The sequence below is a fragment of the Prionailurus viverrinus genome, chromosome A3 (genome assembly GCF_022837055.1).
Source record: "Prionailurus viverrinus isolate Anna chromosome A3, UM_Priviv_1.0, whole genome shotgun sequence".
Taxonomy (NCBI): Eukaryota; Metazoa; Chordata; class Mammalia; order Carnivora; family Felidae; genus Prionailurus; species Prionailurus viverrinus.
The window spans coordinates 45185809-45204499 of record NC_062563.1 but is presented as its reverse complement, the minus strand read 5'-3'; the positions used below and the strand labels follow the sequence as shown (position 1 = coordinate 45204499).

Genomic DNA, 18691 nt, shown 5'->3' with positions numbered 1-18691 from the left:
TCCTTTCCCAGGAACTAATGACAGGATCAAAACTGGATATCTATTGTCCACTTTTGATGTTAATGTCAAAGCAGGGCATGTTTCCAACCAAGGATTATGCTCTTTGGGGACAGATAGGGAGTTCTGTGCTTCTCCATGACAAAGGTTAGCCAAGATACTCTGAACCTTCTTTTCAACTAGACTTCAACCTTGGCTTGCAAAGACTTGAACAAACACTGACATAGTTTCTCATAGCCCAAGGCCACATCCCTAGGATGACCCCAGTCCCCCTTGAAGTGCCTTTCTGAGAAAGGAAGGCTGCCAAAAGAATTTCCTGTTTGTTCTAGCCAACACCTAAAGGTAGAGCCCCTGTCTCTCAGTCTCTGTGGAAGGGTAGGAGCCTAACTTCAATAAGCTCCAGCTAGCAAACTCAGATGGGTTTCACAAGGAACAAACCCACTTCCTACTTCTTGTCATTTTTCACTTCCTTGACTCTACTGAGACTCCCCTTGCCCCCTCTCAATTCTCTAATTTTCTCTTTAATAGGTCCAGTCACCTCTGCACAAACCAAAGTTGAGTTTCAGTTCACACCGTATGCTTTTCCCTATATAATAGTTACTATTGATTAAAATCTGTCTTTAGCACTTTAACCAGAGACTGGCTTTGTTGAACTTTTGGACATTTGCATACCCTGTAGACTGCAGCACAGGTGCAACAGTGATAGGCGACACAGAATAGGTTCCGTACCGTATTCTGGGACCTCATCCAGTATGACACATGTACACACAGCACCGAGGGGTGCCACTGCTAAGCCCGTTTTCCAGGTGAGCAATGTGTGGCCTGAGGGGACTCATGTGGAGAGTGAGACCACAGCCCTAACTGACTGAGACACCTGCCCAGTCACTTCAATACTAAGCCTTGGTTTCTCATCTACTAAGCAGGCAGGGACAAGGACAGCAGGGAGGGCACAATGTAGTGATACAAGGTACACTCTGGTAGACAGTAAGCCCTCAGCACAATCTACTCTGGAGAGACTTCACATGTGGCCCCCATGTCCCACACCACCTGGAAACCCCCACTGGCTGGCTCCCTGCCTCCAAGCACTCAGGACCTCTGCTGAAAGAGCCTACTAGCACACCCCACTGCATTCCAGAACCCATCTCCCTACTTAACCTGCCAAAGGAGTGCTGCTAACAGAGGGGAGCTTTTCTCTGTAAAGAGAGTCCTGAGTGATACTTGTTTGAAAAAAAATTAAAAAGATTGTAGGAGAGAATAGTCAAGAAATCCATTTTCAAATGCTTTGCCAAAAATAAAACTCCACATTGATATTAAAAGAGGTAACTTGTAAATAATACAAAAATAATTCAATATCCTAGTCACTTAAAGAGAATCGAGGCACCTGTCATATAGAAAATTCTAAGATCAACTGTGTACGATGGGCTTTTATCTACATAGGATGGACACAAAAATAATACTCCATGGATACAAAAATCAGAAATAAAGGCTCAGAGAGCCCCAGGGTTGTACACCTATGCATGAGCCCTCTGCAGCCTATGAACAAAGTTATCCCTGATCATACCGCAATACTAATTCTTCTGGGGAAAATAGGAAGAAAATAACCAAATTGTGCAGTTCTAAAGAGTCTCTCGCTTCAGCTCCTCCCCAAAATGGATAAAGAGGAACTTGTTCTGCTAAATGCATTCCTTGGGGTAATCGATAATTTATGATCTTGCATCAGCCCCAGTGCTAATGATAAAGTATGACATCAGCCTTGCAGAGTCTCAAATGGCATATGACAAAGTCTAGCCCTACAGAAACAAAACACCCCAGCTACCAAAAACAATCCATCCAGTAAAATGCTTAAATTCGAGCACTCTGAGGCAATGAGCACTGTCTGCCTCTGGGAAAATAGGAGAGCCACGACTTCACATGAATTCATTTAGCACGGTACAGCCACATGTCCAGCACCTCTGTGACCCAGAGCATGTCAGGAGCTATGATTATGTAAGGTTATAATTTATCAACATAAAATGCAATGGGAATGACACCATTTTCTGGGTGAAAACCAACATTCTTTTATATCTTCCATTCAGGAAGTGGCTTGGAGGAGGCAACAATGTACTTGTTAATGTACTTAGTGTAGAATATTTTATTCTTTTTTTTTTTTAATCTTTATTTATTTTTGAGAGAGAGACAGAGTGTGAGCAGGGGAGGAGCAGAGAGAGAGGGAGACACAGAATCTGAAGCAGGCTCCAGGCCCTGAGCTGTCAGCACAGAGCCCGACGCGGGGCCTGAACTCACGAACCATGAGATCATGACCTGAGCCGAAGTCAGACACTCAACCGACTGAGCCACTCAGGCGCCCCTAGAATATTTTATTTTAACTAGTTTGGAGGAAACAAAAGGTCCATCCCATAGAGACTGATTGATTGCTCAGGTACCTAAATGTCCACCAGACTCTGAAAAATGTGCCATATGAAATTGGAGTAGCATCCAAAATGTAAGAAAATCAACAGCCTCTCAGGACATATCACTTGGGGTATGGATGTCCTCTAAACCCAAGAGAAGGCAAGGTGGGGGATGACAGGAACCTGGTGGCTCTCTCTGGCTTCCTGGGAGGAGAAACTCTAATCATTTCCGCTATGTCAGTTAGCTGGGCTTTCAATGAACATCATGATGCCTAGAACCCACAGAACTTTCCCAGCTGATTGGCATGGTCTCTTGGTGATGGCTAGACCCTCAGATTGTTTCAAAGCTTTAGCATCCAAACCACTCTTCTGCAAAATTACGATCCTAGAGGAAAATCTACAGGCTAGCTTCCTTTGAGTGTGGGAGATTGTTTCTTTGCCCACAAAGAAAGTATTGCAAATTCACAGATGGAAAGTTCACACTTAAGGTCTGGAACGGCAGCGGCAGCAGGGCTGAGCCACCTTTCTATTCAGGATATTGGCATGGCTTCTTCTCTCCTGTCTGATGGTATTTTCCATATCCAGAGAGGAGTTTCATTTCATTAGCTAGACTTAAAAATGTACCATTGAAAAAGTGATTCTGATGTTACATTAAATGCCATAAATATTGTATTTCTTCAAACCTGAAAGTATCTGTGCCTATGTTTTAAGAAATCAGTGAATGAAGATTCTCACAGAGAATCTAATTCAGTGGTAATCCTAAAGAAAGCAGTGTATTTTGGTTAAACCAACCTTTTACCATGAACATTGTGTCAATTTGGGGCAGGAGAACCCAAAGTCAGTCTTTTTCTTCCCATATGTAGAAACAAAGCACCTTTTTCTTTCCAAGATCTCTTGCGACCTCTAGTGGTCTCTTTAAGAAAATCAAGTCCATCATTTCTCAATCACTTATTCCGTTTTAGAATTTTAGGATGGATTTTAGAACCATTTAGTTTCTACTCCTTGGAAAATGTCATGATTTTTTAAATGATGGAGGATTTTTAAACCCTAAATGACTTCAAAGCATATTCAATGCCAATAAGAGGCCCTTGCCGTTTATACCACCAGGATCTGATACAAAAGTCTATCTTGGCACACCGTCACTCCAGTTGAATTGTTAACCAGATCTTATTTGCTGGGTCACTTACCAAGACTCAAGAAGACCAATGGTGAAATTCCTAATTTCACTGTCCTTTCTTTTGGAGTGCTTTGATTCTCATGACCTAAGCATCAGAAAATTCATTTGTATGAAAGTACTCAGAAGTTCAACTTAAGTGAATTCCAAAAAAAAGCATAAGGCTGTCAAATGCTTAATAAAAATAATTGCTTTAAGAGGTGAAAAGTTAGTATTTAAAAAATCACCAATCTTATGTTTTAAAGTCCTAAATTTTCTTCATCTATTTTACATAGCAATAATGCTCACGCAATTTGGTTAGCCTTTATTATCAGCAAAAAAAGCAGTACTCCATTTTAGTTATTCTACAACACGGACTGACAGCACATAATCATTCCCTGGCAAGTCCTTCCCTACCCCTCCCCAAAAGACTTGAAAAAGGTAGGTTTCCCCCCAAAAGTACTATTCCAATAGTTTCTCAGTCTGAGAACATCTCAAATCCACCACTGAGTATTAATCAAGCCCACTATAGATTATAAAGGTATGTCCAGAAGCAGTCATGCTTTATTTCAAACATTGTGCAAATCACAGAACAGTAACTTCAATAATTAGTGTCTAAGTAGAGGGGACGATTATAGCACAATTTTCCACATAGGTAAATCAAAGAACCAGGACTGGGGATTACAGTGTTAATTCCCTGGTTCTGAACATGTTGCTAGGTAAATGGCAGAAGGATAATTACATCCCAAACCCTTCCCTGGTCTACTGTCTTAAGAGCTATGTTCTTCACCATTAATTATCAGTGCAAGTAACTGTTGATGAAAACAGATGTCAAAAAATCAATGTGGGAGAAATAAGAGAAATGAAGCAGCCTAAGAGGACACATACAGTCACACCCATCTGACCTTCTGAAAAGGCTTTTTTCCTGCATCCTTAAGGAGGGAAATGATCCACATAAGTGCATTTTCTGACTACCTAAAATTCTACACCTGCTAGAACCAAAACTCGAATGTGAACATTTTGGACAGAGGGCTTCTTAAAATGTATCACATTTCTCTACCTTCCAACAAGCAAAAATATCAACCATCATAATGTCACCATTCCCTCATGAGTTCACCACTATATGCTAAATTGTCTTTTATAAATGTCCCTTCCTCCTTACAAAGTATCCACTGTCATCTTTTTGCCATGAGGACTATATTCCTCCTCTGATCTGCTACTGGCAGATTTTCTGTAGGCTGGGCAAGCAGGACATTTCACCATCAGAGGCTGAATGAGCAAGACCTCAGGGTCAGGGATCAGGAAGGTTTAGTTCAGGCTGGGACAGCCTCATCCCCTGGAAGGTTGTAGTCCGTAGCCCTAAAGTTTTCAAGGGTAAAAGAAGGAAAGGAATAAAGGTGTGGGTTGGAAAGAAGAGGAGAGAGACTAACTCTAACTACCAGTTCCACATGCTTACTAGGAGCCAGCACTGGGCAGGGCACAGCCCACACCTTTTCTCGAGCAGCCTACACCCTGAATCACAAGTGGGGCGTTAGTGAGTAGATTAACAAAGATGTTGCCTTACTAAAAGGTGAAAGAAATTGGTGATTTTTAGATATGCTGCCTCTGTACATGTCAGATGTGGTATTGGATACATATACAATTATTACAATAGATTATATAGAATTATCTATAGATATTTTATGTTCTAATTAATTCTATAGAATTATCTATTACAATAGTAAATAATAATACAAAAACATCTTGCTGAATATCTATGCTGGAGTACTTAAGCTTTAAAATTCCTCAAGAAAATGACAAGATCCAAATTTGGTATGCTGCCTACACACTTTACGACAATACGGAGCTTCTGGGTTGGTAAACGCATGGAAATTTGGGAACAGGGGCCCCGCTCCCTTCCCTCACACCTTGCCCTGTGCTTCTCTTCTGACTGTTCCTGACTTACATCCTCTTATAATAGACTGGTGACCTAGCAAGAAAAGAAGGAAAGAAAGAAAGAAAGAAAGAAAGAAAGAAAGAAAGAAAGAAAGCAAGCAAGCAAGCAAGCAAGCAGGCAAGAAAATACTTTTGGAAATATGCCTCTCTCAACCGCTGTTCCCCTCTACCCTCCCCCACAAAACTGTCTATTTATATACACATGTGTGTATAGTTACATACTCACATAGAAAATTGCGACCAGTAACTTTATTTGGCAAAAATGTCCTAAGGGCACCTGGGTGGCTCAGTCAGTTAAGCATCCAACTCTTGATTTTGGTTTGGGTCATGATCTCATGGTTCATGGGTTCCAGCTCTCTGTTGGGCTCTGCGCTGGCAGTGTGGAGCTCGCTTGGCATTCTCTCTCTCTGTCTCTCTGCTCCTCCCCCTCCTCGCATCCTCCCCCCTCAAAATAAATAAACGTTTGAAAAGATGTTGTAATTTGAAAATATAATTCGTTTTATTAAATGAACCCATCCCCCAAACTAATTAGCAAATGGCAGAATAAAATGAGAGATTTTTAAATGGAATGAAGACAAAAGTTTAGCAATTATTAGACTACTTATGAGAATGTAAGCAACCAGTTTATGTAAATTTCTCATGACATAATTAAAAAACTGCCTACCTGTGAATACTTTTACATTTTTTTTTTTTTTTTTAAATTTCTTTTTCAACGTTTTTTATTTATTTTTGGGACAGAGAGAGACAGAGCATGAACGGGGGAGGGGCAGAGAGAGCAGGAGACACAGAATCAGAAACAGCCTCCAGGCTCTGAGCCATCAGCCCAGAGCCCGACGCGGGGCTCGAACTCACGGACCGCGAGATCGTGACCTGGCTGAAGTCGGACGCTTAACCGACTGCGCCACCCAGGCGCCCCTACTTTTACATTTAAAGAATGTAATTTCCTAAAGGGCAGGAGGACCTATTTTCCTGCGCTGATTATAAGAGAAACTTCATAAATCAGGAAAGAGGATTGGAGAGGTGTGAGAGAATCAATTAAAAATGTTATTTTAGGGGCACCTGGGTGGCTCAGTCGGTTAGGCGTCCGACTTCAGCTCAGGTCATGATTTCACAGCTCGCAAGTTCGAGCCCTGTGTCGGGCTCTGTGCTGACAGCTCAGAGCCTGGAGCCTGCTTCGGATTCTGTGTCTCCCTCTCTCTCTGCCCCTAACCCACTAACATTCTGTCTCTGTCTCTCTCAAAAATAAATAAATATTAAAAAAAATTTTTTTAATGTTATTTAAAAAAAAAAAGATTTCACTCACAGAATTCCTTCTCTTTAGAATGTGTTTGGCTTGTATTAGCATTCATTTCATGACCAAAGGGGTTTTTTATAAAGAGAATTATAATGTTGACGATTTAGCTATGAATACAAAAAGTAAATAAAAATGGTTTTCTATGAGGAATTTTCTTTCTCTTGTCCTAAATTAGGGGATAATGTGTATCTGAATTTATTTTGCTCCTTGGTAATATTTTTTTTAGACAAGTGCTGTCTGGATCTCAGAATGCAAAGTAAATGCTCTATGTGGAAAGTGAAAATGGAATCACTTTCCATTGTTTGCATAACGTTCTGCCTCCTTCTCTTTGCTTTCCTTCATCACCATACTTCTCTAGAGAGCAGTGGATATCCCCTTGCCTTCACTTCCTTACCTCTCATTTATTTGGTTCACTGCATTGTGATTTCCAAAACTCAACTCTGCCCTTCAAGGACAGACAAGACCAGATCCCAAAGCAAGGGGATGGAGGTAGGCACTGGTGACTAAGTGGCCACTGTCGGCACAGAGGAACCAAAGAGATGAGCTTGAGAGAAATGGCCCAGGTCCTGGGAAGACAGAGTTCAGAACCATAAGGACAAGAGAAGAAGAGAAGCAAATGAGGATGGGTGAGGATTAAGGCTGGAGGCTTGGGTGAGGGCAGTGTCAAGGCAGGCAGCCACCTCCCTCTTACCCAAAGTTCATTCAACTTGTCTTTAATAGATGAAGAATTCCCCAAGTTTTTAGAATTTTTTTCCTTAAATAAGTTTTGGTAGGTTGTGTTTTTGAAGGAATTGGCCCACTTTATCTAAGTTGATGAATTTACAGAGCTGTATTCCCTTATCCTTTTATGTCTGTAAGATCTGTAGTGATATCACCTCTTTCATTTCTGATACTGGTAATTTTCTCTTTTTTCTTGGTCAGTTTGGCTAGAAGTTTATCAATTTTATTCAACTCATCTGTATCTTTTTACATTTCCAAATGCAATGGCCTCTTTTTGGACTCAAATTATTTGATTTCCCTACATCTTTTGCCACCGTAAGAGTCTGACTTCTACAAGACTCCTCTCCCTCTCTTCTAGTTCTCTTCCTTATTCACGCTCATTTTCACCATTCAAAATTCTGCCATAGGCCTCTGCTTTTTCACTTTAAAATCTCTTCCTGGGGTGCCTGGGTGGATCACTTGGTTGAGTGGCAGACTCTTGGTTTTGGCTCAGGTCATGATCTCATGGTTCATGAGTCTGAGCCCCACATCAGGCTGACAGGGCAGAGCCTGCTTGGGATTTTCTCTCTCCCTCTCTCTTTGCCCCTCGTCTGCTCTCTCTCTGTCTCAAAATAAACATTTAAAAATAAAATATAATAAAGTCTCCACAACTAAACAATCTCCTTTATTTTCTTGACCTCCTCACTCATGAGAGGACCTATATTTCTACCTCCCAACTGTCCATCTAATGCTATTATTTCTACTTTTAGCTAGTGAATCCCCCCATACTTGAAAACCTGAGTGACTGTGAACTCATTCTCATCTTTCAACTTTCCCCCTCAAACATTTCTTTGCATCCATGCACCTGCCCCAACCAGATCTCTTTGACTTGTCATTGCCTGAATTCCAGCTAGAATCATTTCTTGGCCATACTGTTCTGTTCCTCCCTTATAAGCCACTGACCACATGAAAGTCAGTTATCCTTCACACACAGCCCATATAGTGCTCCATGCTGGCTTCAGGGTAAAGGCTTCTCGTTGTGATTCTTCCTTGGCCATCCAGTGGCCTACTCTTGCTCTGCACACCTTGAACAGCAGCCACAACTGCCTACTGCCTGGTAATAGACACTCCAGGTGCCTTCCTGCCTCTACACCTTTGCCCAATCTGTCCCTCTGACCGAGCTCCGGCTTGTCCCTTCTGACCAGATTCAGAGGCTACCTTCTCTGTGAAGACTTTTTTATTTTAAATTATTTTTTTAATTGAGGTATAATAACATATAGTAAAATGCCCAAGTATTAAGTTGGGTGAGTTTTGGCAACTGCAAAGCCACCAATCAATACACAGAGCACTACCATTGCCCCAGAATTCCAGTCTCACTCTTTCCTCCACTAAAGGCAACCACTGATCTGCTCTGTCTCTACAGATGAGCCATTTGCACATCATATAAGTGGAGTCAACAGTATATGGTCTTTGTGTCTATGTCTGCCTTCTTTTACTCAGCATGAACTGAGATTGACCCACCTTATTGCATCTATAAGTAGTTCACTGCATTTCACTGCTGATACTGCACCACAATTTATAATGTAAACATTTACTCCTTGATGGATATTTAGATTGGGGGCAGGGGCAGAGAGGTTTTATATGAAGCTGTCTTCATCCTTCTCTGTCTTTTCCTCTTCTAAGCCACTTAATAATATCAATAAGAATAATATTTCATTTCATTGGGCACTTATATGTGACTGGAAGTGCTAAGCACTTGATTTTCCTCAGGTCATCTGTTCATTGCAACAATCCCAGGCAGTAGACAATACCCTCACACCCACTGAAAGGCAGGAAACTGAGGTCTGAAGAGGCCAAGTTCTCCTTTTCAGTTAACCCATCTGGTGAGTAGTCTAATCAAGATCAGAATAGAGATCTATCAGGGCACATGGGTGGCTCAGTCAGCTGAGCGTCCGACTTCAGGTCAGGTCATGATCTCACAGTTCGTGAGTTCAAGCCCCATGTTGGGCTCTGTGCTGACAGCTTGGAGCCTGGAGTCTGCTTTGGATTCTGTGTCTCCCTCTCTCTCTGCCCCTCCCCTGCTTGTGCTCTGTCTCTCTCACTCTCTCAAAAATAAATAAACATTAAAAAATTTTTTTTAAAAGATAGAGATCTGATGCCATTCTTAATATGCCATAAATTCTTAATATGCCATAATAGTATATGCCTGGTAAATAGTAGGCTCTCACCTTTTAAAAATTTAAATGTAATACTTTCTAAAGAAGTCCACAATTTATGGCAACAATTGACCCAAGAAGATGCAATTTATTCCCCACTGATAAAACCAAGCAACCACCTTTGTGAAATGATTTCATATGCATTTTTATTTCAAAAAGACCCTTTTATTTTGCCCACAATTTTGTGAGTCAGAAATCTAGGAGGACTCAGTTGGTCAGTCCTTGCTTAGGGTCTCTCCTGTGGCTGTAGTCACATGTCAGCTGGGCTCCAGTTACTGGGGAAGGGGGGTCTTCCTGGCTGGGTGTCCACAATGACTCATTCACAAGGCCAGCAGGCAATGCTGACTGTCAGTGGGAGCCTAGCTGGGGCTGTCGACCCCAGGACCAACATATAGCCTCTCTGGCACACCAGTCTCCAAGGCCACATTGGAGGAGAGCTTGAAGGATAGAAGATGGTGTTGTAGCCATCTTTGGAAAATACTCTCTGCCACTGCCATCTCCTTAAGACTGCTACACTTTGGGGCATGTCATGGAGCCCACCGAATGTTAAAGAATCCTCTTTCACTGACTGTTGGAAAATAGGTGGGGTCTATTGGGAAAACTAAATAGGCGGATTCATTTTTATGTTTATTTGAAAATTATTTGACTCAGCGTGGGGCCAAGGATCGTGTGTTTTCAGAAACCCGTAAGTAGTAAATGCACAACTTTGCTGGCCACATAGCACCAAATGAGTCATCAGATATTCATGCCTGTAAATTATGTCATCAAGGGGAACTGTAAACATCTCCAAATGAAGTAATACTTATGGGTATTATAAAACAATTTAATCCAAGCTCTAATCACTTACAGTAAGAAATGGCATTTTAGCAACTCTGCATAAGGTAAGTGTCCGTGTAAAACTCAGGTAGGAAAAGGCACTGCTTCAGCCTTACCTGGCATTGCGAATGTGCAGCTGAGGGTAATGATTTTCTCTGCAACATATGTGCACGGCAAAGTCCTCATCATACATCAGACTCGGAATGTTCCCCACTTGTTCAAACACTGTTATGAGAGTCGAGCCTAAACCACAGAGACGAAGAAATGTGGCCTCACTTTACCAAGGAATAACTTTAGGGCTTCAGAACAAAGTGTGACTTCCATTCGAAATTGTATTTTAATTATTATAATCAAATAGTCACATTATACATTCAGGACCTAGAGACCATTCTTATTCCCATTCCCAAAAGCACCATTTTAAGCATGAATTTCCCATTCTGGAGACTGGGGACAGGAGGTAATTGAGCAGACCTTACCTAGGCTCATGTAGGATGGCACTATGAGAAATATGAAGTGTAGTTCTGGCACGGCCTTAAACACAGCCCTGGCAAGGGGAAGAGAGGGTGGGACAGGTGTTAATAATAAAGTAATCCCATTAGCTGGCACCTGTTTGAGGCAAATGCCTTCACTAAACACATCCGATGTTCATAAATCCACATGGGCTTCTTTGCTCCTTGCCTGTAATGGCAAGAACATCTTCAGGGCAATGTCCTTTCCTTCTCTACTTTTCCTTATAATCCAAATGGCCTCTTTTCTGTCTGTTCCACAGAGGTAGAGAGAATAAAGAGTGCCATATTCATGTGGCACACCAGATTTCTGCTGACATTAACCTTTGACCTGGCATCTGGATGGTCTGGTGTGACATTACAAAGTGCCTTGAAAGCTGAGGCCACCACCCCCAAATGTCTGTGCAGGCTGTCAGAGACACATCGCCATCACCCAGTAGCCCAACTGATCATATTTCGATGCACCATATTATTCAGGATGCTTCTGCATTCTGTCAGGTTAATAAACATCTCTAAAGAGAAGACTGAAGAAAACTATTTTTAGAAAAATCCAAACCTGTGATGCTTTATTCTTCCCTTATTTCCCCCCCCCCCAATCCATTTTTTTAAATGACTGCACTGTTTGCCTCAAATGATAGTAAAGATGTGTGTCAGAGGGAGTGTCGATTCAAAGAAATAAACTGTTTTCTTTCAGAAATGTCACTCTTATTCCACATTGATGCTTTAATACAGCCATGAATTACAAGATAATTAAGCACCTCAAAGAATTTCATGTCCTTTGGAAATATTTTTAAACTATGCACACAATCTCTTTTGTGTCATTTTGGCATTAACGTGTCTTGTCTATGGTGCTGCCTGCCAGCCCCCTGATGTCACCATCTGCAAGACCCCAGCCACTCACCGAATAATCTCTCTGCAGCAGCCAACAGAATATTCATCCACAGCCACAAAGAGGTGCATGAACAACGTGTTCAAAGGCTGCACAAGAAAAGAGCACATGATTAAAAGCTGAGTCACCATTCAGGCTATGTCAGAACAGGGTTGGGAGATGGGGGGGAGGATTTGGGGGCGGCCGCAAACTCAGAGCTGCCCCCTTTTGTGGGTGATATTTTATGTCTGAAGTGATGAGACACTCAGGCAGCATTCAAGCTTTCTCCCTGACTCCATTCCCTGCCTTCTGTCCTCCTAGCTTAGAATTATTCAAGGAAACAGGGACTGTAAATGAGTCCAATGCATCCAGCGCATCTTCCTGCCCTCACAAACGGGCTATGGGCAGGGAAGTGCCTGCAGGGGAGTGAAATCGATTATTAACTCAGTAGTCTTGTCCTCGGGGGTGTCTATGCCAAGTGAAAGACAATCACCCTTTCCCCAGGGCTCTTGAGTCAGCAGCTGCTGCTCTATTCAAGTGACACAAGAGAAAGATTCTCTTATGAATTTGAAGGATGGAAGGCAGATGCCACGTTATGAATCCAATGACTTGTTTTGTTCAGCATTCCCAGAGTCAGAATCAAATATTACTCTTGGGATCCAGAAAACCTGAGAGCTGGAAACTCAAAGTAGCAAGATTCGAAGATGACTGTCAGGCTAAATCTTTCAAGTTTTTAAAGAACTTTGTCCCCTAAATTCTGAAGACATTTTAAGTAGCCTCAATAATGAGCAGCTGTTCCATACAGCCACACATTGGTCCGCTCAACTCAGTACCCCTGTGTTTATGGGAAAATCTTCAAATTCTAGAGATACTACAAATGTGAGACTAGTTAACTGGTGAGGGTGGTGCTTGCACCTAGATCAGGATGACAGGAATGCTTGAAAGTGCCTCCTGTTTTCTGAGCAATTTTATAGACAGCCTTGGGTTACCACCTGCACATCCGTGCCTTGGTCTCCCTCCTGTTGGATAGCGCATGCCTTAGAAATACTCAGAAGGAGGGCCACCTGGGTGGCTCAGTTGGTTAAGCATCTGACTCTTGATTTTGGCTCAGGTCATGACCTCACAGTTCATGAGTTTGAGCCCCGAGTCAGGCAAGTAAGGCTCTGTGCCAACAGCATAGAACCTGCCTACATGGGATTCTCTGTCTCCCTCTCTTTCTGCCCCTCCCTTACTCATGTGTGTGCTCTCTCTCAATATAAATGAATGAATAAATAAAATAGAAATACTTGGAAGGAATATCAAACATAAAATGGGAAGAGAAGAATCATGAGTTTGGTTCAGGAGTTGAAAACTCCCAAAAGGCCAATAACACAAACCCTACAGTCCAGATGGGAACAGCCACAACACCACTGTATGCATTTTCCATGTGTTATCAGCTAATCCCACAACCACCTTACTTAACATCTGCTTTACATGCTGAATAGGACCAGCCTTAGGAGTACATGGCTTATTACTTGGCTGATTTATCTTCCAAATTCTCTCTTCCACCAAGAATATTACAATTCAAGATTTATTTCTTAGATTTAAGATAAAAATCATTAGTTACTTCTGTTGCAAATACCCCTGGGATTAGTAATACATTAGGCCTTAAGGCTCTATATCAATGCTGTCCAATAACAAAATAACTTGAGACACAAATACAGGTCACATATGTAATTTCCCAGTAGACATACAGAAAAAGAATAAACATGTAAGATTAATTTTCAATATATTTTATTTAACCTAACAGACTCAAATTATCATTTTAACAAGTTATCAATATAAACATTGTTAATGAAGTGTTTTACACTCTTTTTTTCCTCCTAAATACTTAAAATTCAGTGTCTATTTTACACTTCTAGCACATCTCAATCATACTAGCACATTTCAGGTGCTCAACAGCTACACATGGCTGACGGCCACCATACTGGATAGCTAAGCTCTATACTGTTGTAGGAATTTAAAAGTAGTTTTTAAAACAAAATTTTTAATGTTTGTTTATTATTGACAGACAGAGAGACACAGAGCACGATCAGGGGAGGGGTAGAGAGAGAGGGAGACACAGAATCCGAAGTAGGCTCCAGGCTCTGAGCTGTCAGCACAGAGCCCAACGCAGGGCTCGAACTCACAAACTGCGAGATCATGATCTAAGCTGAAGTTGGTCACCCAACCAACTGAGCCACTCAGGCACCTCGGAATTTAAAAGTAGTTGAAAGAGAAACAATCTTAAGAGAACAAACAAAGGAACAAAAGAGGAAATATTTATGAATAATGGTATTAATTTATAATTTTCAAAACGGTAAAATCATGATTTTAATGCAAACATACAATGAGCACATATCTGAGATTTATTCAACCCATCAATTAATGAGGCAACCAGTAAGATGATAAAAACAATTCGTTGCACTTAAGGAGCTGGCTACTTTAGGTATTTTAATGAGGGAATGTTAGAATAAGGTTGCTAGGCTAGATATAAAATAGTTAATGTCCTATGAGGCCATAAACCATAGCCTTTGAGGTTATCTCTTCCACCAAACAGAAATCATTTACACCTCAAATGGACAAAAATCTACAAAGCTAATCACTGTTCCTATAGAACTGTAAAATATACAATAGCTCAGTTAACAGAAAGTCAAAGATACAAGCCTTGGATTGAAAGCATCATTTGGCTTATTTCCAAGTTTGAGATAATTTTTGTGAATATGATAACTGGGTGTTTGGGGTGGTGAGGAACAGGAGGAGTAGAGGACAAGGGGGAGACATCATGTAGCTGAATAAATGCTGGATAATGTGTTGGGGCGCACATGGGGGTTGTACTGTGCATGCACACAGGTGTATATGGGGGAAAAACTCACTCATTCACACAACTGGCATTCCCTAGGGCTCTGGGGCCACATTCTTGAATTCCACTAACAGGCAAACATACTACCCACAGTCGTGGCCTCTGGCTCTCCACAGAACTGGGGCCACACGCTGGCTTGGCTCTGGCAGGCTGAGGGCAGGGAAAGCTCAGACTTGGCACCAGCTACCAAGTCGGGTTGCCAACAAGTTGTAACGTGCCCATAGCTAGAAGACATAGAATGAGCTAGAGTCCAGAACGACACCTTAAAAGTTACAGAATGCAACAGGAACCTGAAGCTCTGCTATCACCATTACACGGTGTAAAAAGTGTAAAGGCAGGTACCCTCCCAGCATTCCAAAGACTTCACACACGGAACTGAAGTGGCCATTGATATAGATGGATGGATAAAGAAGATGTGGTACATATATACGGTGGAATATTACTCACCCATAAAAAACGAGATCTTGCCATTTGTGACAACACAGATGGACCTAGGAGGTATTATGCTAGGTCAAATAAGTCAGACAGAGAAAGATAAATAGCAAATGATTTCACTTATATGTGGAATATAAAAAACAAATGGACAAACAAAACAGAAACAGACGACAAATTGGTAGTTACCAAAGGGGAAGGCGGTAGGGGATGGACAAAATGGGTGAGGGGGAGTGTGAGGTATAAGCTTTCAGTTATGGAATGAACAAGTCATAAGGATGAAAGGTACAGCATAGGGAATACAGTCAATGGTACTGTTAATAGAGTTGCATGGTGACAGGTGGTAGCTACACTTGGGTGAGCACAGCACAACATATAGACTTGTCCAATCTCTGTGCTGTACACTTGAAACTAATGGTAACACCGGGTATCAACTATACTTCAATAAAAAGACAATTAAAAAAAAAAGAATTTGGACACTGATGTTGGGAGCAGTGTGGAGAACTGAGAGGTACATATCTAACGCTCCCACTGATTCCTTGCTCCCTCCTAGTCCTCCCAGCACAGCATGACCTCGGCCTTGCTACCAGATGACTGATCTGACTATTACCTCCCTTTTCTTATCCCCTCTTGGGATGCTCTTGGACTCATCTTTCTTCCCTGCCAGCTAACTTCATTTCTAACTGTCATAATGTCACATACCTTCTGTTGTGAGTTTTCAACTACTTAGTCTCAAAACTGGAAAGACATATATGCAAACATAGAACTTCCCTTCAAAATTAAGGCTGTTCTAATAAGCATTGTGTGTAACTGCTTACCATGCATGGGATTTCAGGGTCGAGCTCCCGGAACACGGATACCCAGTTGTCCTGACTGGAGACATTCCAGTTGGGATAGTCCACAAAGGTAGCCTGGGCCATTATCTCCTCCTTGTCATTGCAGAGGGTAACAGCAAGGTTTGCCTTTTCCCTGTAGAAATGATTAAAGGTGCACACATGACTAAGATTACCAAAAGGGAGACAAGGAGGTATCATTTTTCCCCCTTCTTTGGCTACTGAAGCCTAGCAACCACTACATAAGGTATAAAACCTCTGGAAGAGGTAGGAACAACATGGCAGCAACTTTGAGAACAGATCTTTCAGGACATCTGTGCTACTAACTACATTTTTATTGAAAATTACATTTCATTATAAAGGTGTTATACTTACATGAAGTGTCCAATACCCTTCCCTTTGAGATTGGGGAAACTGACTGAAGTTTTCCTTATCCTCCATGTTGCCAATTCCACTGTGTTGGCCTAAACATATACAGTTAGAGTGGCCCACTGTCCATGATTGCCTGCGGCTGAGAAGGTCCCCAAACATGGGACCATTAGGGCTACAAATCCTGAGCAAACTGGGATGAGTTGGTCACCTGTGCAAAACAGTGAGGCTAAGAGTTCAGCCCCACCTCTGTCAGCCATCTCAGCCAATTTTTCCAAACCCTAAGCCCATGCCCCTGGGCCAATGGATTCTTACGGGATATGAAAATCTATCACCTGACCCAGCTGTAGAAATGGAGACCCTGAGGGGTCTGGTTTAAGCTAAGGCCACAGAGGAAGTTTAATAAGCACAAGGAAGGGGAAGCGAGGGTCTTCCAACTCTTATTCTGGTGGCTATCCCAAAGGGACATCTTGAGATCAGGTCCTTCCCAACTGCTACCCTGTCATGTGGCCCAGCATGACAGAAAGAGTGCTGACTTAGAGACAGCATATGATTTACTACACAGAGAACCAATTGTATACAAAGTGAGATGCGGTTTTCACTTTTTCAACTGAGTGAAACCTACTGGTATCTTAAGTTGGAGGAAAAAGATGTAAAATGTTCCTTCAAAACTAAGAAGACAGCATGTAATTGAAGGAAGAGGAGAAAAGATAATGGACAGAGTAGAAAGTGCTATATGCTTTCCAGTTATATTTTCATCATAAAAGCAATGAATTGTGACTACAATCAAAACCAGTAAGTACTCACAAGAAGAGAAAAACAATTGGAAAAATCATCCTTAATACCACCTCCTGTAGATGACCAAACAGTGTCAGTATTTTGGTTTCTATCTCACCAGACTTCTCTCTTTTTTGAGAGTAATTATCAAACGAAATGTATTTTGTGTGTTTTTAAAAAATGGAGGCACACAACCCATACTGTTTGTAGTCTGCTTTTCTCCCCCACTTGACAGCATATCATTTTACTAGATCCAATCACCAAACTGCAGTCTCTCACATTTGTGCACTTCCTATACTTATTTTCTTCAAATCAGTTCACTTTGGCTTAAATAAGACTATTTCAATAGGAAATGTACAACAAAATCACAAATGGAAAACCAGTATCCCTTGCCATAAATAAAACTATAAAAATATACAACATTTAGAACAAAAATTGTTCTTGCGTGTATTGAGACAAATCGCCTTCGGCACTATCAGAGGCATAGGCATCTTCGGGAAACACTGTGCTGGAGATGTCAATCTCAGCACTTACAGCCACTGTCCTCTCTCATAGGAAGCCCACTCTTCAGCCATGGGGGACTCCCTCAGGGTGCACCTGCCCCAAAGACCCCACCATAGCCCTGGCTATCATGCAGAGAAGACAGTAGACTGCCCTCAGGTCCCAAGAATATACTATCCATACAGGGGGTGCATTAGCAAAAGGATGCAGCCTCCCAACCTCTCCATTCTGATTCGCTGAAGCCCTACCCTTCTTCCCACTCCTCCAGTGGCTCCCTCCAGCTCCTGGTCCTCAGGGTTCCTCTGCCGGAGGCTCCCAGAACCATGACCTACTACTCCACAGTGATAGTCCTCACTCTAATCCAGATAAGAAAATGCCCAGGGAATGGGACCTGACAATGATGATGAAGGAGGAAGTGGGCAAGAGCTGGGACAAGGCAGCTGCCATCCCCTCAGGCAACAAGGGAAATGTGTTCTTGGAATCCCAATTTGAACTTGAAACACATTTATCCATGGGAACCTAGGGTGGTGGTTGGGCTCCATAGTACAATTAGCACAGTACTATACCACACAGACATTGTAGATTAAATAGACTTTTGTGGGTCTGCCTGGGAAGCCAGCCATGAATAACTTCGTTTCAATGGGAAAATGCACTTCAATTTCCAAATGGCCAAGTGCAAGAAAGTAACTTTTGTAGCATTATCATCCTTTTGTATACATAATTTCCAGTTCTTATTACCTCTTAACATTGTCCTCTATGGGACAGACAAAATTATTGTGAGAGCAAAGAGAAATGAAGAAAAAGGTAGAGGGAGGCTTGTTTTTAAAAGTTGGATTTAGAATTATTCTTTGAAATATGCCAAATTAAAAAAATACACCCACACACATGTATATATTTCACACAAAATACATTAAAGCTCAAGGATATTATCCAGCAAGTGAAATCAGAGGTTTTTTTTTTCATTAATGTCTCATTTGTTCACTTGTTTAGAGAATTTTCCAAGTTCAGCCAAAATTCATTTTAT

The 18691-nt window shown here is 41.7% G+C and overlaps 1 protein-coding gene across 9 annotated transcripts in view; it reads right to left on the bottom strand.

The window, feature by feature from the left end:
* The window catches only part of CFAP61 (cilia and flagella associated protein 61), a 289083-nt gene that overhangs the window by 256174 nt on the left and 14218 nt on the right, over window positions 1-18691 (bottom strand). For all 9 annotated transcript variants that reach the window (XM_047854160.1, XM_047854163.1, XM_047854162.1 and 6 more), the window contains 4 exons: window positions 16006-16156; window positions 11908-11984; window positions 10977-11044; window positions 10617-10743 (listed from right to left, as the gene is read on the bottom strand). In XM_047854160.1, the coding sequence (XP_047710116.1) occupies window positions 10617-10743; window positions 10977-11044; window positions 11908-11984; window positions 16006-16156 (423 nt within the window). The remainder of the gene's footprint in view (window positions 1-10616; window positions 10744-10976; window positions 11045-11907; window positions 11985-16005; window positions 16157-18691) is intronic.